Raw genomic sequence first — 24,546 nt, 5'->3', positions numbered from 1 at the left:
TTCGGTTTCGCAGACCCTCCATAAGAATCTCTGTGCATGTTGGTCCTCTTCTTTTAGTTTCACTTGGTGAAACATTTCCTTTATGTCACCGCAGACTGCTATTTCTGCTTCTCTAAATCGGAGTAATATTCCTACGAGTGATGTTGTGGCATCGGGACCAGATAGTAAGTTTGAATTGAACGAAATCCCATTTATTTTTGCAGCCGCATCAAAAACCAACCGTGATTTTGGAGGTAATTTATTTGGATTGTGCACTATAAAATGCGGAAGGTAAAATGTTCTCGGAACTTCCTTCATTAATTCTGAAGGTTTTAATTTTCTAGCGTAACCCTTTTTCACATAGTCAGAAAAGGTGCTAATTGCCCATTTCTGTAAATCATGGTTATTTTTTAATTTATTTTCCATGAGCTCCAGCCTACGCAATGTCGTTTTATAATTCTCTGGAAATTGTACCATATCGTTTTTCCATAATAATCCAACCTCATACCTTCCATCTTTATATTTCAGTGTCTCGGTCAGTAGTTGTTGCGCTCTTTCCTCTTCTTGAGATTTTGGTAAGTTCTCGACTACTTTAACTCCAAAATCTTCTATGGAGAAATATCGTTCCATCATTGTATTAATTATCTCTTCTTCTTGTATCATCATGGTGTACTGAAGATTGTTTATTCCGTTTTCGTATACGATCCATCCGAGTGGGGTTTTTACTGCCATAGGACCATCACCTTTAACTGTTTTTATGGCAAGTAATAACTCACTGTTGTCTAATCCAATTAATAGAGTTGGTTGGGCATTATTGTATTCCTTAAATGGTATACCTTTGAGATACGAGTAATCGTCCTTGATTTTGTTGGCATCCAAGGTTTGAGTCGGAAGGTTTAAATCACTCATTGTCCGAGCCATTAGTGGTTTTTTCACGCCCTTTATCCAGAATTTAACACGTTTGCTAATGCACGCTTTTGAGTAATCTTGTGTCCATTTTAATGTAAGTGGATCGACTCGCCCTTCCAGTTCTAATGCATCAGCAACTTTTTCTTCTAATAAGGTGACCGATGATCCTGTGTCCAGGAAGGCATATGTGTTTACCCTCCGATTTCCATTTTGAATCGTCACAGGTACTATCTGATAATATAGTAGGTTTCTTCCTTGTTGGTGAAGGTTAGTTACTTCATCAGATCGTTGTTTTGTATTCTTGTCCATGGATTTATAATTTTTATTCTCCGTTTTTTGATGCAGCAAGCGATTATGCTCGTCGTTGCATCCGTCTATACCACATATTCCTTTCATGTGACAGTTTTTCATCGTATGATCTTTTGCAACAAGACACTTAAAACAGAAACCTTTTTTAGCTACCAGATCCCGTCGCTCAGCTACCTTCATTTTTCTAAAATTGCTGCATCTATACAGTTTATGATTAACAGGGCATATCACGCATTTTAATTCCTGGTGGACATTAATACGACCTTTTTTCTCTGGTGGAGTATATTTTCCTTGATGTGGTTTGTGCATCAAGCGAGAAACTCTTGCGTGTGGTTTTAACCATATGTTCAAATCTATTAATGTTGGGTTTGACGTGTTACTTTGAATTACTTCAACCCATTTCAGTTGTATTGAGTAGGGTAATTTTTCCACGATTTCTTCTATCAATCGATGGTCGTTAAGATACCCTTTTTGGTTCAACGCCTCCATGTTGACCACCAAACTATCTAAGGCGTCTGATAAATCTGAGACCGCTGTTCGGCTCTCTTTTCTTACCTGCCTTATATCGGCCAAAAGTTCCTTGTACACCAGATCCTTCCTGCCGAAGCATTCCTCTAGTTTTTCGATGATTTTTGGAACATTGTCCGAGTTTATCATCAACTGTTGTACCGATTTATAGGCCTCCCATGTCGTAAGAGGCGACTAACAACATGCTAGGAGTTCCTAGGCCGAGGTTTTGTTCCGTACCGAAGACTTAATCTGGGCGGACCTTAAGGTTTTCCATATTACCCTCTTTCCAGTCTGTATTTAGTGAATCACTGACATATACCTTTTCTGATTCGCCTTTCTTGATTGTGTACCAACGTTTTAAGTTTCTTCTGGCGGTTGTATATTAGCCGTAAATGACGAAATCTAATTCTACACTAAGTAACAGAATATATTAATATACCGGCACTTCCACGCCAAGGTTTAACTTCCAAAGCTTTGGCTTAAAAACCGTTTTTAAAAAATGGAAACTTTCATGCAGGAAATTTATTGAATTGGCCTAAGATGGAGCTGTCGAATTTCACAAAAAGCTTTTTATGTTGCAAGTGATCTGTAGTTGTGTTAAATTAGGTATTTTTCTATTATATTTGGAACCGTCTACCGACAAATCTACATTTACGAATACCTCCAAAAGTGACTTCTTGAGGTCTCATGAAGGCCTGACACTAGCTTTATGATACTTTTGCTTTTCTAAACAGTAATAAAAATCTCAACATTCAAGAACTTCACTTTGTCAGAAAATGTAGGGCCATCGGAAGCTAAAACTTCGTAAAATCGCACTCCTGGTCCTTTTTTCAGTGCAGTACTCTACGTCACTCGTTCAAATTTGCACCGCTCTTATGGTAGTCGGTATTTGCTAGTATTACTGTTCTCCCATCCATTCTGGTAGTCAAACGGTGGGATAGCAAAATTCTTACAAGTTTCCTATCTCATGCCTCCACGCGATTCTAAGTCTATTGATGACATTTGGTCCTTAAGGCTAGTTTACAGTTCGGAAAACGTGTCACGGGATTTGGGTCCCTGTGTATTTTAAATGGAGCTCGGGATTTCAAATCCCGTGACGGGAAATGAGTCTACACAAAAATGACAGTTTTCCTGAAGTGTAAACCCAACCGCGGGAAACATCACGGGATTTTAAAACTCTCCACACAGAAATTCGGCCGGGAACAATTCAACACAAATTGTTTCCGACGGGGAAAATAGTATTTTTAGAAGGTTTGCGATTTACTGCAAGTTGGATACTGTTTGTATTTTTAAGAAGCAGCAGAGTTTTTGGTTTGACAGTTTGGAGAGATCTCGGCGGGAAATTTTCCCTGATCAAATCCCGACGCAAATCCCGTGCGAAATCCCGTGATCCATTTCCCAAACTGTAAACTAGCCTTTAGACCGCAGAATGAGAGGGTGCGAACAGAATGAGAGGGTGCGAACAGATCTAGTCGAGAAAACATTGCCGTAAAAATGAATAGTTGATCGGAAATTAGCCCCAATACGACTAATCTGACTAGTATCTATGAACACGGCTCAATACGTATTGAAAATTCGCCGCGTCTGTTTTTATGAACCTAATTTAAAGCTCCGTTATTGCTAACAAGCCCGTGCATCAGATTAACAATCCTTTATATTTCCCTTCAGTGTTCGGAATTATCGCTCGTATACTTGTATTCCACAAACAATCCGATATGGAAAATAAGAAATACTTTCCTTGATTTATAACATCTCGCGCTATTTTTGCCAGTATAATATGCTGTCACTTGGTAGTTTTCAAGCCAATAAATATATCGTAGAGAAGAAGTAGCGAGTTCTGTCCAAATACTGTTGCAATAAATAGTGATCCGGCCCATTACGCAGATAAGATTAGCTTTTCCAGGCAATACTCCCACGATCGGCTGTGTGGAGTTCAAATTGTTTTTGTTTAGGGAACATAGTATACTCTCGGTAGCCGGCTGCCCAGAGTTTAAAAATAACCAAAAACTAAACAAGATCATCTCTTTTTCGAGTGATCGTGCACTCGAAGACTAACTAAACAACTACCTAATAAAATATGCTTTACAGGTCGCATCGTTTGCTTGGAGCGAATCCTAGACCTGATACCCTTCCAAACCACCAACTCCGCGACACCTATGGAAGAGTCTGATGAATCGTCGTCCTTCCGTTAAGTAGGTGGAGCATCAACACTTCCTGTCTACCTTATCCTTTATCCTTCCCCGTGAACGATGGAGATGGGGGCGGCCGGCAATGATGGCTATCATGCTGTTGAGGTTTTAATATGGGTCGGATTGGTATGAATTCCTACTTACCACTTCCTAAGCAACTCTTATTAGATAATCAGCAGTCAAACATGATGAAGTCAGTGTGCAATCCGCCAAAATCATCGTCACAACGCAACGCAACGCAACGCAACTGTTGTACCGATTTATAGGCTTCCCCTTTCAGTACCGTCTCAAGTCTATTTAAATTTTCCAAGTTGGAAAAATTTCCTTGTGACGTTGTTTCTTTAAATACTTGTTTAAATTTTGGCCATTCCTTCGGGGAGCCTAAGAACTTTGGTAGGTTTGTCAAGGCCTGGCGCTTTAGATAAATCGTCCAATCATTGTTCGCTACTGATACCGTTGCTGCTTCTGACGTTGTAGTCATTCCTTTCATTGAAGCAATCAATTTGTTCATGGTGTCCAGTTGCTCCTGCATCTGGATATCCTTTCTTTTGGTTATTTCTTCCAACGCCTCATATCTACTTACGATGTGCTCACATTTTGGACAGATCCATTTTTCTTCATCCGATGGTGCTATCATCAGGTTTACGCAACCCAGATGAAACCATCTGTCGCACTCATCACATGCAACCATATCCTGTTTGCTATCAGGATCGTAACAAAGACGGCAGCTACCGTTTTTGTTGTTCGTAAATTTTACCATGGTGATGATGTTTTAAATTCACTTTAAATTCACTTGCTCACTCTTATAGCGTTGAGCACGCACTTTCGAAAGACTTCCTCTCTGGAGCCACCAATGTAAAGTCGTGGATTTCGAAAGTCCAACTTAGTCGTGCGAAGGCGGCGACTTTATTAAGTTGGGACTTGCCACTGACTTACGTGAGATTGTCTTACAGTGATAAATCACCGCGAGACTTCTATGAACCTTTACAATCAACTAAATTCGTACAAATTCCCTGAGGAATGAGTATGGAACACTAGTTAATTATAATGTTCGTTTTCAATCTAAGCGGGAGGATCAACTAGGATGATATATTCTAAACTCCGAGGCTCAAATCAAAAGATTATCACAACGAACGTTGAGAACTATCAAAACTGAAGAACTCTCGTCAGATTTGAAGAAGTTTTCGGATAAGTGATAAGGCCGCACTGTTTCCAAAGACTACTCTTACTTTATTAAAAAATATTTACAGAAGTTATCTTAAATCTACGTGTTGTTGCCGCGATTCATATATCGCTGCGAAAATCCTATTCGATTCCTTATCCCTTTTAGTCCTGGAGTTTTGCTCTATTTGCAGGTTTTATAGCTTATATTTCCACTGGCCCTGAACGGGTTTCTCTGCTACCTGCCTAAGAGCGGCAGCATTTGTACCGCTTTCTACAGGTACGTTATCATTCTGACTATGAGAGGAAGTAGGAAAGAATGGACTTAGTTGCCTGTGTATGTAAATTAAACGTGGGTGAATAAGACGGATAATCCTGTTTAACCTCAATAAGACAGATGATCCTGTTACGCCTTTTCTCTTTATTCTACATTAGTTTGCTTGGTATCAATATCGTCTCCTGATTTGTGAGTTGCGTACGCACTTAGCGCTTAAATAGTTTATCATTTCTAAATGGGGCAAACTAATTTTGATTTAAGTGAGACAAGATAATGAATTATTACATTGAATACTGGTAATTATTTTGATTTCTTACAGGTACTTTATTTTATCAGTGTAGCAAAATCTGCTCTGGCGGTAGTAGGTTTGTTCCAGTACCAGGAGAAACTGGTAGTACTCCGGAGCAAACAGGGAGAAAATCGTTCCTGTACTATCTTCTTCTCTTTTTTCTTCTTCTGGTGGCAAACCGGAGTGAAAAGGAGCAAGAATTTTTTGCTCCGGAGCAACAGGGAGTAACTTCCATGTACTGGAACAAACCAAAGAGAATAGGGAAAGAGACGAATAGTGTGAAGCCAAAAATACCTTATTGAGCAGACCAATCGTGCAATGTAAATAAACATTACTCATGCCTGTGTTGGAGGAGATAAGTATTGTAAATCTATCAAAAAAGAAATTTGAATTTTCGTCAGAATTTAGTGCAATCGTGATTGTAAGGTGCATTCTAGAGTCCATGTATGAGTAAAAACAAGCTTTAGAATTATTTCATCTCTTTGTTTCGAAATGCACATCGTTTGATAAACAAATCCAACGATCGACAAAAGGTTTGTTTTCAAAATATAATAGGAGTCATTTAAAGTGCTGCCTTTGGAAACGGTTGCCAAATTCTAGTGTTGAAATCATCGTAAAGGGAGTGTTGCCGTTTTGACTGATTTTCACTCTGCGTCTCTTTCACTATTCTCTTTGGAACAAACCTAGTAATTACTAGCAACCCGGTTCGTATTCTTGACAGTTCGCCATTTACATACCTGCGCATTTTTCTCACAAACCGTCAACGAACGCAGTCGACATCGACATAAGTGAAAAAAAATTACAAGTGAACAACGTCGCACATGCAAGATTACAGAGCAGTGGAAAATCGTCTATTTAGCAGTGAAAATGTGCTAAAACCAGCTAAAAAGTAGTTCTAACTGTGCTCAACCGAAGGTTAGTTGCTTTTCTGAATAAATAGTGTGTTATTAGATGAAAATTGGTGGGAAAATGATTAAATCAATCTGCCTTGAAAGGGCAGTGACTCATCTTCCATAATGTCGGGCTCGCAAAGATGGCGGAGCGCTAGTTCATCGACAGTCATGTAATCGTAAGCGCTTTTTTTGTCGGTCGTTTGTGTTTTGAAGGTTTCTTCGAGTGTATATGGAAACGTTTCCACCGAAAACGTAAAATTAATATGCGCTTTGGTTACGACTGGTGTCAACTGTTGAGCCGCTGATCGTTTCGTATCACTGGCAAGCGTGGTTGCTTTATTATTGGAGCGTAATAGCATTTTCGTTTTTACGTAGTTCTCCATCTGTGTAGTGCAAATTGAAAGACTGATTACACACAAGTTTGAACGAGTCTAGCACTGACTACATCGGTGTAGTGCAATGTCGAAAACAAAAATGTACTGAAAAGTGTTCTAACGTACGGAAACACTGCAAATCAATTTTAACTAATGGCTACCTGAAAAGGCACTTTTCAAATACGTTATTAAATAAACCAAATAGTTTTATGTTAATTTCGGGTCAACCGATGATATTCAACTTTAAACCCCCTTGGATTGATGGGGTAATTGTTCCGAATTGCGGCTTTTTCGAAAAGATGGTTAATTTCTTTTGGAAATGATTCTAAAAGGAATATTTTATAACAAACGATGAAAAAAAAATCGGGGGGGAAAGCTTTAAAGTAGTTTAAAGTGGAAAAATAAGTTGTTCCCACTTACCTTTCTAACAATGGCATTGCTCATGAGAAAGTGACGTTAAGGGTTAAGGTAGTGTGATGCGGCCTTGCCGCATAGTCGAGTCCAAGGATTCGAAGTGGCGCAAAGCTGCTGATAAATCGACGGACGGGGTGGTTTTGATCTTGCTATCGAAGGGTGCAATCAAACCTGTAATCCGCTCGTTTGCCCGGTATACTCAAACATAGGGGCTATCCCTAGTTTAATCGGCACTTGAATGAAGCGATGTGGCGTAGCCACATTCGGCAGTGACATTTTATTTTTGTAAATAAATACTATATGCCTAGAGAAGAGAAGCTTGTCTTCGTGGAACGGTGACGTTCCGTTGAGGTTGTCGGTAACTGCTGTTTCGTCTGAATCGTCCCCTGTGCGTCAAAGATACTTGGGAATCCAAACGGAATATATCCACCAATATCTGCAAAAAGGCCAACTAAACCCCACGAGAAGCTTCGTCGTTCCACATCACACCACTTCGGGAAGGAAAAGCGTGCTCGTTACTTGTGCTATTGCATGGAATGGACTACCCCTTGCCCTGTGGCAACAACCAAAGCGAAAACAAAACAGCCCTTAAGAGGCGTTAAACGAAATTAAATGAATTAATTACTTGTAACCACTGGTTTTCGAAAAATGTATACATTAATAATCGTAGTTTCCTTAACCTGACAAATAGTAAAACCACCAGGGCATCGTTCATGCTAATTAAATTACAAATACACATTATTCAGTATGCAAAGACTTGCTTATTGGGCAAAGCGTTGCAGCGCAAACGTGAAATTAACCATGTAATACACGGAGGAGAAAGTAAACAAAGAGAGAATCGCAAATGAGATGATAGGATCCAATGAAAAAATGGCTTTATATATATAATCGCACTGTTTTCATGCAAGCAAAGACTTTAGACATCGGTTGTACTATCGGTACTCGCATATCAGTTCGATATGAAAAAACAGGTTGAGAAAAAAGCAATTCAATATTTTTCTGTACTTTTTGTTTTACGGCTACGAAGAATTATAAATCTTCGTATTATTGCACCAAATAGCAAGTACTACATAATTATTTTTGTGTTATATAAAAAAACCTAAAATGCTTGTTCTTTTCGTGAAAAACTATGAAAGAAGCTATATGGGACTCACACACATTTTTACAATGATTTTTTGAAGTGTATTGAAAATAAGTCATTCGTGAAGCAAATTTAAAAATGATGAAAATACATATGGGACTGTTATGCGAGTATGGACAGTGTACTCTCCCATAATTTTCCAGGTGCCGATAGCACAAAGAATAGAAACCACTTGTCGCTTTTATCTTTTTTTTGCATGAGAGTTCAAAACAATTTAGCTGGATAATGGCTTAAACAGTTCTTCAACTTATTCTCTATGATAAAAGGCTTGTTCAACTTTCGTTGTTTGTTGGGTTGTGTATTAAAATGAAACTTTCAAATCTTGCTGTTTAGAAATTCGGGCAATTTTTTTTGAAAAATCGACACAATTTGCTCTGAAATGTTTTAAGATGATTTTGTTTTCTCAACACTAAAATGAGTTATTTCGTTGGTGCAAACAAATCGACGTCAACATTTCATATGGCGCTAAATACAATAGGCTGATGTTTTTTTTTAGAGGAAACTGCCACTGCGACCACTCTTCAGGTTATCTTTTGTGGCTGATTCTTTTGCAAATTGCCCGAATGCAATATAGTTGGAAGAGTTATTTGTTTCTCCACTTGTGTCTTACCAACCGGGTACTACATTATTATTGTAGTTGAAGATCCGTTTGGGACAGATTTACCACTCCTCGCGAGGCTTCATAAGATACCTTCCGTATCGCTTTCTTCGCAGTAATAATACTGCACAATGACATAAAATATGTTCAGAGCTCTCGGACTCGTAGAATCGACAATTTCATCTTGACTGCTGCCATTTTTTCATGTGATACTTGGCAGGACAATGTCCTGTAAATAGGCCTGATATTATGGGCCGTTCATACATCACGATGTCCTCGTGGGATCCCTAAATTTTTTTGAGGGGAATTTAATAAAAATGGGTTTTCAAAAAAATTTCTTTGTGAGACTATTATGGCGAAAAAAGTGGAAATTAAAAATTGTCCAAACTTCAGCCACCGAATATCATACACTTCTTTCGTCTTTTGTGAAATTTCCAAGGAAATACAGTGAAGACCCGTTTTTATCAGCTCCTTGGTAAATTTTAAGCTGATAAAATAGGGACATTGACAAAATCGTGACATATTTTTCTTTCTTTTTAAGAAGCCTTTTTCAGGCCCTAGATATAGCCTCATAAGGGACCATCCATAAATGACGTAGCATTATATGGGGGAGGGGGAGCTTTGTATTTTTTGATGATGTGTGACGACAGGGGGTAGGGGGTCTTGTCATGCTACGTAGCTTTTGTAAAGGGGAATAACTATCATCGTTTTTTTATTGCTTTTTAAAAATTTTGCGGGGAAAAGGGTGGGGGGTGGTAGAGTTACCGTCAAGCTACGTAATTCTCGGGGGGGGGGGGGCTGTTAAAAATTGCTCAAAAAATGCTACGTCATGAATGGATGGTCCCTAACCCTTTCTGATTATTTAGATTATTTTCCCTTAAGAAGGTCTAATAGGGCAAAATTCAAAAAAAAATTGTAAATTTTTTATTTTTGCATATTTCGGATCCTAAGATAAGAAAAATATGTTCAAGGATGGATTTACTCGAATTCTACATGGCTCGCCTGCTAGAGCCCATCAAACTACCAGCTATCAATTTTCATATGAAGCTGACAAAATCGGGTCAAAAAGTTGACAAAATCGGGTCTTCGCTGTATATCATTTCTGAACGACATTATGATCTTTTATATTTACGTTTCAAAGATTCATTTTAGTAACATAAAATTGAAGTAACGTATGGATTTTTGAATCGGTTCGTAATTTCAATCACAAGCTTTCAAATCCAAAATTAGTCATATTTGACCAAGTCACAGAAGATTGAATCAAATGATTCAGACATTTTTTCTCGGATTTTATTTTGCGCGATTTCCTCTGATATTTTAAAATCTTGAAAAAAAATTGAAGCTAAGCGCTCGCACCCATGACGATACAAATTTATTTCAGTTTCACAAACATAATGAAAAGTCCACGTGGATATTTCCAATACTACCACCCCCATCCCCATGGACAAGCGTAGACTTTTTCCCTCTCCTATCCTCCCCTAAATTGTCCACGTGGTATATGGATGGCCCATTATAGTAAGTCTTTTCCTTTTATATCCATTAGTTTTTTTTGCTTTCCGTGTACCTGGATTTGTGGATTTCTTAGCTTGTCGAGTGCCTAATACGTTAGGTCCGTCGTTTGATAGTTGGTCTTTTGCAAAAGCTGAAAGTTGTAGTTTGATGTAGATATGCCTAAAAATGGTTCTGGTTCCTACAAACATTATTAATAAACCACTTCGTTACCAACGATTCCTTGGTGGTCTGGTACACAGAAGATCATTACTTTATTCCGAGTTGATTGTTGTTGTAAGACGACGGCGCCGGTGGTTGAGTGGTAAGCGTGACCGCTCATTCCAGTTGGTCCATGAGTTGTTTGATCGATATCTGGTCCAGATAGGTGGTGTCACCTTTCCGCATCAAGAAGACGTAGAATCCAACTTCTATTTATACTCACTAACAAATATCCTTCTCCCGTAATACTTGTGGAGTGCGCAGTACTATATACGGCCTCTAGCAAGTGTCGGACTAACATTCCTTCCATTTCCTTTCGCGATCTACGTTCGGGCCTGGGCGGCGCCGGTATTGATCAATATGCTTTTTAGGATTACCAGGAGTTGCACATTGAAATATGTTTCGCTATTCCCAAGCATAATAATCTACCGATTCCCTGTGCAGCTTCAGCTGATCTAGATCGATAACGGAGTAGCAGCCAGGGGTGGTCGCACAAGCTCAAGCTCAGTTGAAAGTTGTTGTAAAGATGTGATGCCCTCCCAAATAATAAATAGGGGGCCGTGAAGTCGTTATTGGGGGTCCTCGAAGAAAAATATTTTTTCTGAATGGATATTGAAATTTTAAGTCTTGTTTCCCAACAGACTGATATATTTATAGCATACAAAATCGATGTTTTACGCAACAACCCAGGGTGGTTTCTAAGGGGTCCGTAGTACGAAAAAGATTGAGAACCGCTGAATACACGATAGCGCGTGACATAGAAGCACTCAAGCGATCGAACAGGTTAACGTACAAACGGTCGAGCCTTTCACGATGATACACGCGATTGCGAAGTTACTGCACCCGTGCATATCTGAACCGTACAATGAATATCACAATTCATAATCACGAACCGCTGCAATTAGCGTTAAGTAGTGTTTTAGTAGGTGACATTTCCCGTCTCGTCTGCAATTGTAGTGAGTGATTCAGACGGGGAGCCCTACCGAGACCCTAGTTCTACAGCTCCAATAGGACAAATCTCGAAAAAAATATATCACTTAGGATTGGTGACCTCAAGCACAAAATTTTTTCTTGACAACCTTGATTTGGAACTCGATTTCTGCTTAAACGATTAATCGTGATGAATAGTCATAAATACGTTGACTGTCAAGTGTGTTTGTCTCAAATTGTCATACACTGCACATTTAATGTTGAATGTGCAGGCATAATCATCACCATCAACCACAACAAAAAATCTTCATATCGAAGTGACATATTTTTCTTTCCTCTTTATTTACAGCACCATAACATTGTGCAAGCCACAGTTTGAAACTAGACATCCCAACAGCAAAGTGTGGAAGATAAGCAAAAAGAGTGTTTCAATTTGTGTGTAACCGACGTGGAGTAATTTTCCCATTCGCTCTTCATTGGCGGATCACAAGTGGCATTATACTGAGTGTTTTTGTGAAAAGCAGTAGAGTAAATCCACTCCCCCCAGGCAGTGACATTGTAGTGCAATCATGGCCGCGGCGGTCGATGCAACAGCCTCGGACAAGCGGGCTAAGGAGATTGAAACCGAGTATCTGTCCAGTCTGGCGGATCTGAACGTCAACAGTAAACCGCTGATCAACATGCTGACGCTGTTAGCCGAGGACAACCTGAACTATGCGACGATCATCGTGAACACCATCGAGAAACGTCTTGCCAAGGTTTATACTCTTATACTAACATATTTATTACAACTCCATCTAGCTGTAACGAGTTTCAGACCAGAAAATGGTTGAACAGTATAAAAAAACACTTCGGTTTTTCGAATACAGAGTATGTAGCGAGCCGCCAATATGGCTAAATATTAGTGAGAGACAAATTCGCACGCACCGAAAGGTTCACGTATATCACTTAGCTAACGTGATTATTCGAAAAGCAAACAAAACGAACGGTGATGTGCGATAAGCACGTAACAAATGATTAAACATATAGGTTGTACTCTTATGGTTGAATACGGAATGTCGCTATTTCGATCTTTGGTATGCATTCCCGCATAACGAATTTTGTAAGGTAACAGGACAGTGAAATGAATTTTGTGTATTGGAATGTACCAGAGTTTTTGTTTGTTACTAGCATTGAACCGAAGGCATAATGATGTTGAGTTCTTTTCCTCATGGACATGTGAAGCGATATGGATTGACATCTATACCTGAAAGAAGTATTGTTGGCACTGTTTTTAACGCCAGTTATAACCCTTCTTGATATATTTCTGATAAAAATGTAGTTAAATTAAGCTTATTTCTATTTAAAGCGGATCGACAGATTAATCAGCACTAGATGCTTTGGCACTGATACAGCTTCAAGACAATTTTGAAATCTGTCCATCGGGAACATAATTAACTGTTATGTGTCCAACAAAAAAACACCTTTAATAGGCCAACGTGGGTACCCGGGTACCCACAAATTGAAATGCTCATAACTATGGTTTTCTTTATCCGATTTGGACACTTTTAGATTTTTTGGATTCAGGAACTCGTCCACTTTTTGATTTATAAAATTGAACCGGATGAATGGATCTAGTGCTTGGTAATCCTGATTTTCCGGGGTAATGTTCCAGTACTAGGGTATGATTTGTAAATTTTAATAATGTCCTAGCAATATTAGTATCAAAACTTCAAATTGTCTCGGAAGTCTGGTATTTAGTGTTACGGGACCCTATGGTAATTTAAAAAATGGAATTGGAATGGAATGGCCGTTCACGGCCCCACGGGAACCTGCTCCGGAATGTCCGTTCCGTGGTCAAATCGCCAAATGGTTCCAAAACCACGAGATATAGCCTACTGATGCAATTCCAAGAATTTTGATACCCATATTGCTAGTATTCCATTGAAGTTCAAAAATGGTCTCCCAGTACTGGAACCTGCTTCCGGAAATCCGGATTCCCGGAAACCAAATGAAGTAACCCGATTCATTTTTACCAAGTCCAAAAGCGGATGAGTTCCTGAATCCAAAACACCCAAAAGTATCGAAATCGGTTGGATATTACCTTATTTATTGGTATTTCAGTTTTGTGGGTACCCGGGTATCCACGTCGGCCTGTTACGTAGTAAAAAAATCAGGAGCCCCTCCTAACTTTCACCCCCCTAACTATACCAACAAAGTTATTAACCCAAAAGCTTGACTTAGTGAAGTTTTAAGATGTCACAAAGTTTCAATTTCCAGCTATGGATAAAACATAGGAATTTCATGAATTGAAACCTAAAAAGGTACCCGGGTACCGCGTCGGATACATAACGATTAAAACAGTTTCAGGCCAGTGACGAAATTTAGGTAGTTACCCAATTTGTTCAAAATCATTAACATTAACATCAACATAAAGGGAAAATTCACGTTTAAATTCAAAAGCAGTTTGAAATTATACATTTTTGCATTGTGTATAACCTATCTGGCTGACAGGCTTAGTACGGCAGCTGTATTATTAGAAATAGCGACAGAAATTCTTTGATCCTTTCTGATTACATACGCGTTAGTGTTATACATTTGCATTCCACGAATCGTCGGCACTTTGTCTCACCTTAACCGATTACCGATTACCCCTGTTACTGTATTACAACGCACATCACCGTTCGTATCGAAAGTGTCTATACAATATTCATACAAAATTTAACTTATGAATGGAGGGGGGAAATCCGATTGCATGATAAGCGTAAGCATATTAGTTCCAAAGTCCATGCACGACGAAGGTCAACGTTAGTCGTTGCAAACCCATTTTTACACAAATAAACGTAACCATACTCACATTTCCGAAATCAGAAACTACAGAATATGTTCGTGTAAATAATAAAACATTTGCAATCGAAACCTCTTTCAATTGATCACAATTTTATGAACAATCGCTTGTTAGTATAAGTCTGTTTTTTATCCGTTTCGCTCTTATCTGAAAGAAGATTTGATTTATAATTTATGTAAAAATGTGTAGTTGCGTCTTGTTCGCGCGGTTTGTTGTACAACGGTGTCTCGATTCATAAAGTCTTGTGTTGTAATTTTTCTGAAATGGTTAAAACACAATCAGTTCTAATTCTATGAACCTCAGCATGATATAAAGCTATTTCTTAACACAATATTTATATACAGTTCGACTGGAACTGAGTTGTTTTAAATATTAGGTTGTAGTGAAGGCAAACTTCAAAATAGTTTTTCTTCATTTATTTACCTCTTATCGGTATCTTGCGGTATCTCAATTTTTTTATTTCAACTCATTTATTCATAGCGATTTAGCGAAATCGATTAGTCGTGTTCATTAACATTGCATTTTTGGTGTAAAGGCAATCTGATTTTTATATTTAAACGATGTGGTCTGAGCAAAGAGTGACCTGTTCAGGTGTCACAAAGAAAGGAGTAAAGCTAGATGAAATAATACCACAGAGCCTCTGTTTTCAGTGCTCACAAAAATATAAAACATTCTACGGTTACCCTACTTTTTGAGATTTTGCGACCTAGTCCGGTCTGGCTTAACACCGACCATATAGCGTTTCTTAACCCTCCGGAAGTCGCGCTTATGGCCCACTGAACAAGTAGCCGCTTGTGCCCTAAGACGATTTCGCTAGATGTGAATTTTTACTATTCCTTGCTCATTACTAAGCTGATCAACTCTGACGAAAAAAATCGTACACCATTCTGCAACGAAGCGCGATCGTTCACCACTATCAGAGTTGGTTAGCTTACTCATTACCATTCATAGCTCGAATTTACGTTATCTTAAACTTTGCCTGACAGTATAACTCCAACGGAATCCAGTCGGGCTAATCGCAATCGCTTTAGAGGTAATGCTCTAATGAACTGTAATAGTACCAGTTTTTAGCCTTTTAGCGAAGATGGCTTATTTCTTTACTGAAATCTGAAACATATTCCTCACTTTTTTGTTGGAGGCGAACTACTGCGACCAGTATTTAGATCTATTGTGCCATATCCCTTCCTTAATCTACGCGTTTCTATTTACCATAAATTATCACTATTGATGAATGGTTATCGTTATTGAGATATACACTCTTCCCGGTTATACATTTCACTTGGTATGAAGCTTATTACCTGTATGGGATTTGCAGCCCAAATATCAAATGACTGCAGTGTTTCTTTATCGAGGACTTTTAGTCTGCGTTGTAATCAATACACTGCATTTGCAGAACAGATGCCTTAAAATTTCACTTATAGATCCGCAGGCGTGGCATGTATCGTTTGTAAGCTTACCAATTTTCTTAAGATGATATCTCGACAAACATATGATTACGGCCTAAAAGCCAACTGTCAAATTCACTTTGAATGGAAATTCCGTACAAACCGTTACATGCCAATCACAGATGTTGGTAGTAAACGAAAGAGAAAAGTTTTCTCTTTCATAAACTGTTGTGAAATGTGTTCAGCTAGGAACGGTTTGTCCGGAATTTCCATTAAAAGTGCATTTTGACAGTTGGCTTTTAGGCCGTAATCATGGGGCCTATTCTCACAGTCACGTCACCTAGTGACTAGAACAAAATTTCCTTCTAGTCACTAGATGACGTGACTGTGAGAATAGGGCCCCATATGTTTGTCGAGATATTTACTCTGACAGTGTCCGGGATGTAGTTCTGTCATGATGCATAGCTCTTTTTAACTTAGTCTAAGCGACTGTCGGCCTTTTTCTCGTTGGGTGAGATAAATTTCTTTGATTGTCGTAGTCCAATTATGGTACTCCATTTGTTTTCATAGCTGTTATTTTCCACTATTTCAGTTCCATTTTAAGGGCACTCGATGAGACTCCACAGAATGGTTCTAGACTGATTAATTTAGCGGAAGAGCCTTTTCTTGTTAACTCATTTGCACACACCAGTATTTTCTACTCAGACATACGTAAGTAAATTCTAGAATGGCATATATTTCTGCTTGAAACACTCGGCTTTTATCCCATGTGGATCTTAGCATTTATTCCTGCTACTAAAATACCAGGTTCATTTTTGACCCATCTGCGTAGAAAATCACTGAGCCTGGACGGAGACCTAGTGCCCCCTCGTAGTTTCTAGGTTCGGTATCGCATGCAGCCAGTCTTCAATTTCAATGCGGTTTTTCACTTCAAGTTGTATCACCTCATGTAGCGGAAGGAAATGCATGCAACATTGCATTTAATGCCTTAAATGAAGTACTTCGCAAGGCTAATGTAATCGCTCCACAAGTAAGCGTTTGAAGTTTACTTAACTTTTTGAGTTGGGTTTTGTTTTGGGCCACATTTATTCTTAGTTTGACAATTTTTTTATTTTGATTAGAGAGGTTTTAGCCATAGGGTCATTCGCCTCTTTTCGGGTTGGAGAAATCTCTTTTGGAAAAATCTCTAACCCTATGTGCGGGGTTGGGAACCGAACCCAGGTGAGCTGCGTACAAGGCAATCGATTTACCAACTACGCTATGCCATTTGTAGAGCACATTCAGTGAACTATACTTAGTCTGAGACCCCATGCTTTACCAATTGTTCTACTGCACATACAAAGAGCACTAGTAGCCTTGGTTATAATCTGTTCAGAGTGTGCATTCCAGTTTAGTTTAGTTTTTTATCTAGTATCAATCTAAGATAATTTACCCCATAGTACATTTTAATTGCTGTTCTGTTCAGCTAAATTGCAGACATGGAATATGTCCTTTTTAGAGTAAATGGGATTATGATTGTTTTGGTGGGATTTATGTTCAAGTCCTCCTTTTTACACCACTACGAAGCGAGGTTTAATGCAAATAGCATTCTATTTAAGACACCATAGCAACATTTTCCCCTCGCATTACAACATCATCTGCAAAAACAATCACTTCGTATCTCTTTTCAGTTAATGATTTGATTAGCCCGTATACAATTGATGACCACAGTAAGGGCAATAGAACTCCGCTTCGAGGGCATCCCGTGTTTGTTTTCAAAGTCAATGTCGTGTTTCCAAGCGTTGTAGTTATTTCACGGTTTATAAGCATATTTTCAGAAACATGGAGGATATGCTGATTAGCCTAAAAGATATTGGAATGATTTATCGCGCTTCCCAGTTTTTGGCATAAATATTACCCTTGTTTCTTTTCAGCTTGTAGGTTTCTAGTTTAGTATTAGACTTGACCCAAAGGTTTTTGTCAGTTATGGAAGGAAATGCTATTTGCTTTTTGAAAACAATATCGGCACTATTCCACCATATATAGTCTGTTTCAATTGGATTCTGTTTTTCACCCTTATTTTTGCTTACGACGAATGCAAGATTCGTTCGAAAGTGGTGTGTATTCCCATTTACGACAGCAAAATCAAATGGGCTTACTATTCGTTCGAATCACTTTCGAACGAATCTCACATTCGTCGTAAACAAGAATAAGGGTGTTTGTATATCATTATTTATGGGAAACGAACCAGGAAAATGTTTCTCCATCATGATGCAAAGTGTTCCTTGGGAATCAATGGTGAAAGTTCCATCGTTCTTCTGCACACATCCTTCTCCGTTTGTATGATCTTTTGATAGAGCTTTTTGTAGTCTTGCAACGACGGGTTCAGTTTGTTCAATCCGATCGCACATCAGTCTCTCTTTCTTCGAGATTTCCAAATTTCTACGTTATTATTCGGAAGATGCTCACTTTTATACTCATCGCATCGTCCAGTCCGTTTAGCCCGGTTATACAGTTTCCTAGTAACTTTTCTGAGTTTTTCCAGGGTTTTGATCCACGATGGTGCGTCCTTATTGGATGTACGCGTTTTAGCTGTAGTACCTCTATTATCACTACAAGTCACGAAGCGATGGCATTTCATTTGTTTACGTGGATAAATTTTGGGAAAAAATGAAAAAAGTGTATGTGAACTCAATACTAGTTATGTGGGTAAACGTTTTGTCACATATAACAACTCTTTACAACTTTTAGAAAAATGCTGATTAAGATTTCCGCCAAATAAGTAAGTTTATATTAAAGATTAGCATTGTTATGGAACGTTATAATTACATATACAAATGATGCTCTATGAAAGCAGCACATTAAAAAAAAATCATCTCCGCCAGAATTATTCTAAATCATGATGATCCACAGATATCTGCAAACTGTGAGACATTCAGCTCGCTATTGTCTCACGAAAAGCAGCCTTCAGCTGGCATATACCTAGTTTCATAAACTAATGAAGAAGCCCAAACTGTACCGCTTCGTGATGGCGAGAAACCGTTAAGCTCTCATTGAAACAAGAAGCTGACATTGATGGCCAGTGTTCATAGACAGCCATTTTCTTCACATTGATGAACAAAATATGGGTTACCTGCGGAACTATTCTTCCTTCAGCAAATAGAAGAACGAATCTTTCACTGATTCAATTTACTGCTGGTGCTGTCGCACACATTAAATTCGGGTGGAATACATTTGTCTGTCAAGTAAACGGGTTGAAAAGAAAATTTCTGATGATGCAAGAAAAATATATTTAATTAGCTTGTTAGAGTTACCAGCAAATGACCTAAAATGGTAACTTTTTGCTTTAGTATTGAAAGAGAAACTTTTCGCATAGTAAAATATTCAAATTTTAATCGAATGAACATAGACAAAGAAAAATTTGAGATTGTCAGCGTATTTATGTTTGTATCCTTGTGGGATTATATTGGAAACATCATTATAAAACACGGAGAACAGCAGAGGTCCAAGGTTGCTTCCTTGGGGCATACCTGACATGTTTACGAAAGCGTTTGTTTCATTATTTCCACGGTATACATATACATAACGATCGACGAGATATGATCTAAGTCATTCGGTAGAGTCAGACGATGTACCCAGTCGTTGTCCAATCTTTGCAAGTAGGCGAATGTGATCTACACGGTCGAACGTCGTCGATGTCTTCCTGGGATTCCTTCCTACTAGCAACAAATTCGATCCAGCGCAAGAGAAGTTATACGTCAAGAATTTGGAACATTTTACTTATTTCATTATCGGGAAACACAGCAGCAAAAATAATCGCTTAAAGTCAATGAACGTAGACAGCGATTCTCAATTACGTCTTCCATCACGTTTATTTGTTATTAGATAAAGTGTCACTATACAATTTTTTCGTTTTCGCGCATTCTGTGCATCGAAACAAAAGTTTGTTATTACGTTCGATCCGGTGATTAGTGTAAACTTAAATGAAAATTTGATTCACTGAAAAGTTGTAAATACATTTCAAATCCCTATCGACCACAAGGCTCGTAATGCAATTATTGGAAGTCTACTCATAGCTCCTGCCAGTTGCTAGTTGTTATTTCCAAATTACAGTCTACCCGTTCGCACCGACAAATCTGTGAGTTACATTTCAACAAACCTGCGTGTTGATTTCACCTCTACTATCAACCATTAAAGCACTTGGTTCCAGTTATTCTGTATAATTTGTCAACTCTTCTGAATAGCATCTTGTCAAATAATTTCGTATTTTTCATATTGCATATGCAAGATGCACTATAGAAGCACGTAGCAATAATATGAGCTCAGTACTCTCAATTTGGGAAGTAATTTAAAATTAGTGTTAGATCTAACAATACCTGGAAAAGGGTTGTTTCACATGCACATGACAATCATATATTTCGAGATAAGCTTGCTACATTCTCCTTTATCATGCATATCCATAACTTTCATATGGAAAAAACATAAATCGAGACATCGTTGTATAGTTTTACAGAGGTTGTTACTGGTTGATAGATTTTTTATGATACAGTTAATAGACAACTGTTTGTGATAAAATCAGAAAAAAAAGAAAAGTGTCTCCTCGTAGTTTCTAATTCCAAAAATACAATTTCAATACCTACCCCAACTCGCAATATACACAGGAAATGGAACTTTGAACGTTTTTAACTTAATCGATATTCAATTAGCTAGAGATGACTAATTGAGAAATTATGTAGTTCAAAAAGAATTTAGGTCTGTTCATAATGATAATGTCTCTCGCACTTTATTTATTTATTTTCTTATAGCACTGTACTGCCCATAATCGCAAGCCAGTCCCATGTAGATAGGGAATCCCACAGAACATGAGACTGACTTGCGATTATGGGCAGTGTATGACCTTGCTAGTGAGCTGTAACTTTCAACTAACTAATCGAATGTCGTTATAATGAAGGAAGAAGGAAATTTCACCCAATATTATTCAATAAAATAGAGAAACATTCAATTGACTATTTTAGCCATAGACAAACTTCATGTGCTCGATAGGTCAATGACTGTGGTCCAGTTGGTAGAGTCGCTTCTTTGATGTGTACTGCCTATAATAATCCCATCGAACATGGGACTGACTTGCGATTTTGGGCAGTGTAGGTGATAACAACCCTGTGTCGTCATAGATCGAAAAAAACATAAAAATGCTTACAAATTTATGTCAAGCAAATTTAACAGTTCAATTAAGTCAAGATGCTTAATTGGTATAGCATAGCATCTATCAATAATAACGTTGCGCGAGGGTTGCAGCCATTTCTTTGTTTTGCGACTATTTCAATTAAAAGACTACAACCGATACCATAATAGTTTCGGTTCATGTTGGTGCATAATAATATTGAATGCAATTGGTTTATTGGTTTTTGAATACGTGGGTCATTTGAAAAACAGTTCAAAATGCGTTTAAAAATTCAAATATGCTTGACACAAAGAATCTTTTATTCACCATCAATCTGCTATTCCCCTTCTATATATTACGTCTTTCTCTGTTTCACATCACACTAGACAAGCGCCTCAAGTGCATTTGTGATGCCACTGTAATCCGAGTTTATTAACTTCCTGGCTGATTTTGTGTGGACTTGTTGTGTCTGCAAATCATCCGACCTTTCGAAAGAGTTTCACTACGTGTACATTTCCCTTGAAAGTTTGTTGTTAGCTGTTTTTTTTCCATTCTTCAGTCGATTGATCAATTTCCTCTGATTCTGTAACACATCCGTCGCTTGGCGTAATTCCAGTTTGTTATCCATCTCCCGATTCCCAAAATTTGTTGGCAGATTTTCATGTTGCACCAATGAAATATATTTTAAATTTAATTGTAATAATAGTTTAGGACACAAGCATACGTTTCGCGTTAGTGTATTATGGTATATATAGCAAAGGTTCAGATCAAAAAATTTTAAAAATTGAAATTATAACTACCGCATCATTTACTGAAAACGTTATAAAACTAGTGAAGAAAATATTGATATTCAGGGATAGTTTGCTCGGTTAATCGTGAATCACTCTTCCGAGGCGCCAATCTGAGGATCGAGGAAACACGGTAAAGTAACAAGCATTACTTCATTTCTATACCCTTTTGCTTCCTCGTATATAGGTTCAGGCGGATGCTAAGCTACCTTTGTTGTATTTGGTCGATTCCATCGTCAAGAACGTCGGCAAAGAGTATCAATCGCTGTTCAGCCAGGTCATCGTGAGTTTGTTCTGCGGCGTCTTCGAATCCGTAAGTTTTGTCGAACCTTTCATCTACGAAGAGTTTGATACTTACAGTTTACACTAACTTTATTCCCAAAGGTAAATGAAAGAGTTCGTGAAAAAATGTTCAGTTTACGCCAAACTTGGAACGATGTTTTCCCACAGTCCAAGCTGTACGCGTTGGACATTAAAGTCAACACCATTGATCCGGGTTGGCCGATCACGGCGCAACTGAAATCAAAGTCACCTGCCATTCACGTCAATCCAATGTTCCTGAAAAATAAGGTAAATTACTTTTTCTCATCGATCAAGTCGGAAATTTACAACCAAATATCTTTCCCACTTGTATAGGTCGCTGAACCAAATCTGGACATGCAACAGCAGCTTCGCGATAAACAACGTGAACTGCTAGAACTTCAAGCTAAAAAGCTTGAACTGGAGCTACTAGCTACAAAGAAACGAATAGAAGAACAGGAAAAACAGCTGATACTGCAAACGGCCAGTGTTTCGAAAGAGGTAACGTTGGTTCTTTTTCACTCATTGATGTTATTTTCTGCATTGTTACTAAAAACCGCTTTCCTATTTTCACCGTATAGACTGCCCCAGATTTCAAACGAGCCGCCCCTGTAGGTCGCCAACCTGCACAATCGGGAACTGCCCCGCGCGGTCGCATTGTACCTCCTAATCAGGCGATGATCAATATGGTCAAATCGCGTGACCCTCGGCTGGCACGCCAGCAGGCTCAACTTGCAGCTCAAATGGCAGCTGCCAGCACCAATTCAACACCGACAGTGGTCGCAGGAGTTCAAATCCCCCATCAACCGATTGCGTTTGATCCATCGGGCAAACCGCTTAGCATCAGAGAACGCCTTGGCAGAATCCCCAAACGAGTCAACCCCCAAGTAAAAGCATCACCGACTGAAGCAGCAGATCAGCCGAAGAAAGTATCTAGTGCGGTTGGTAGCAGTACCATATCATCACAAAAAACGCGCAGTGAGTACGATGCTACCAAAAAGCGAGACAAAAAAGAAGAAGCCAAAACAAGCAAAAGTTCCTCCGGTAAACAATCCAGCACCGACAAAAAGAAACCTACCGTCGACTCGTTGTCGCCGAAAAACAGTTCTCCCTCCAAAAAGAAATCTACTTCACTGGAAAAGTCACCTTCCAGAAGCGAAAAAACTTCCCCGAAACCGCGTGAAGGCAAATCTAGCAAAGGCTCTAACAAAAGTATTAGCCGTCGTGTTCGCGATTCTTCAAAAAGTCCCGACAATTCTTCGATTTCACCCGTATCCAGCAGTGAGAATCTAATTCCCATTGCAAACGAGTCCAAGGACGTGGATCTCCGTCTGCTGATACCGGAGAAGAAAATGAAACTGGAACAGCCGCAGCCACCTCCACAGGAAAACTTAGTTAGCAAACCTCTAGCCGAACAAAGTAAGAGTGAGCCCAATTTACTACCTTCACTATCTACTCTAAGTTCTAGCATACAGAAACAGTGCATTGCAATGACAATGGTCCGGATCAGCGTGATCTGGCAACTTCTTTTTTTCTTCCCGCTAACGACAACAATTCTACGACATTACAGTCGCTGGGTGTCATATCTGTTGTTGGAAATCATGCCTCCAAAGGCCCGTTATCATATAAACAATTGCGATTGTTTATATGATAATAGATCTGTCTTAAGCACTAGAGAGCGTAGGACTAGAGCGTTAAACTATTTAATCTGTTGTCAAATAAATGCAGTTTTTGATGAAGGAAACACCAAGAGGGCATTTGGACCAAAATTGTAGTTTTTCTTTCCAATCTCTTCTATCGGGAGTTTTATCGATGCTCTGTTTACGCGGTGTGTGTGCGTGTACAGTGGTGGTTTTGAGCGTGATGCGTGATTCGAATACACCTTCAAAATACGTATTCCGCGTCCAACCGTGAACAAGGGTCTACATGTGAAGAGATGCACCGCTAGGGTGAGTCGTTTTGTTTAATTTTATTTTTCTCTGATTCTCGTTATAATGTGCATGATTTATCGCTACAGTGGAGATATAGCAACTCAAGATAGCGTTACGATTAATTTTAAGGCTTGGGGTTCTCTTAAAAAACAAACATTTAGAAAAATTTCAATAGTTGATTGTATTTCGTGTTTACCGGAGACTGATACGAAGCAGAGCTTGCAATTGCCCATTTGATCACTTCAACCTTAACGATTCTATGAACCAAAAATCAATCCAAAGTCTGCGTGTTTAGGTAGTAGCATACGGTGTCAAATATTTGACAAAGGAAAAACTTTTGACGAACATTTGTCTAATGTCCTGCTTGTTTCTGTGGACATGAATAAACGTTTGACGAAAGATCAGCTAATTTCCCTGGAGCAAATAGATTAAAGACAGAACATTTCGTACATGACATGAACATTTTCATTTAAATTAATTAAATTTTAAGCA

General features: G+C 38.7%; 1 protein-coding gene across 1 annotated transcript in view; it reads left to right on the top strand.

Annotated features, from left to right (window-relative positions):
* Positions 1-6,377: 6,377 nt before the first annotated feature.
* LOC131685686 (uncharacterized) overlaps positions 6,378-24,546 on the top strand; it is a 34,480-nt gene continuing 16,311 nt past the window's right edge. Inside the window, exons 1-6 of the mRNA XM_058969573.1 lie at positions 6,378-6,538; positions 12,033-12,441; positions 22,011-22,136; positions 22,208-22,393; positions 22,460-22,624; positions 22,705-23,542. Coding sequence (XP_058825556.1) covers positions 12,253-12,441; positions 22,011-22,136; positions 22,208-22,393; positions 22,460-22,624; positions 22,705-23,542 — 1,504 coding nt within the window. The 5' untranslated portion in view covers positions 6,378-6,538; positions 12,033-12,252. The remainder of the gene's footprint in view (positions 6,539-12,032; positions 12,442-22,010; positions 22,137-22,207; positions 22,394-22,459; positions 22,625-22,704; positions 23,543-24,546) is intronic.

Source organism: Topomyia yanbarensis, chromosome 2, assembly GCF_030247195.1.
Source record: "Topomyia yanbarensis strain Yona2022 chromosome 2, ASM3024719v1, whole genome shotgun sequence".
Classification (NCBI taxonomy): Eukaryota; Metazoa; Arthropoda; class Insecta; order Diptera; family Culicidae; genus Topomyia; species Topomyia yanbarensis.
This window is presented reverse-complemented; position numbering and strand designations above follow the sequence as displayed.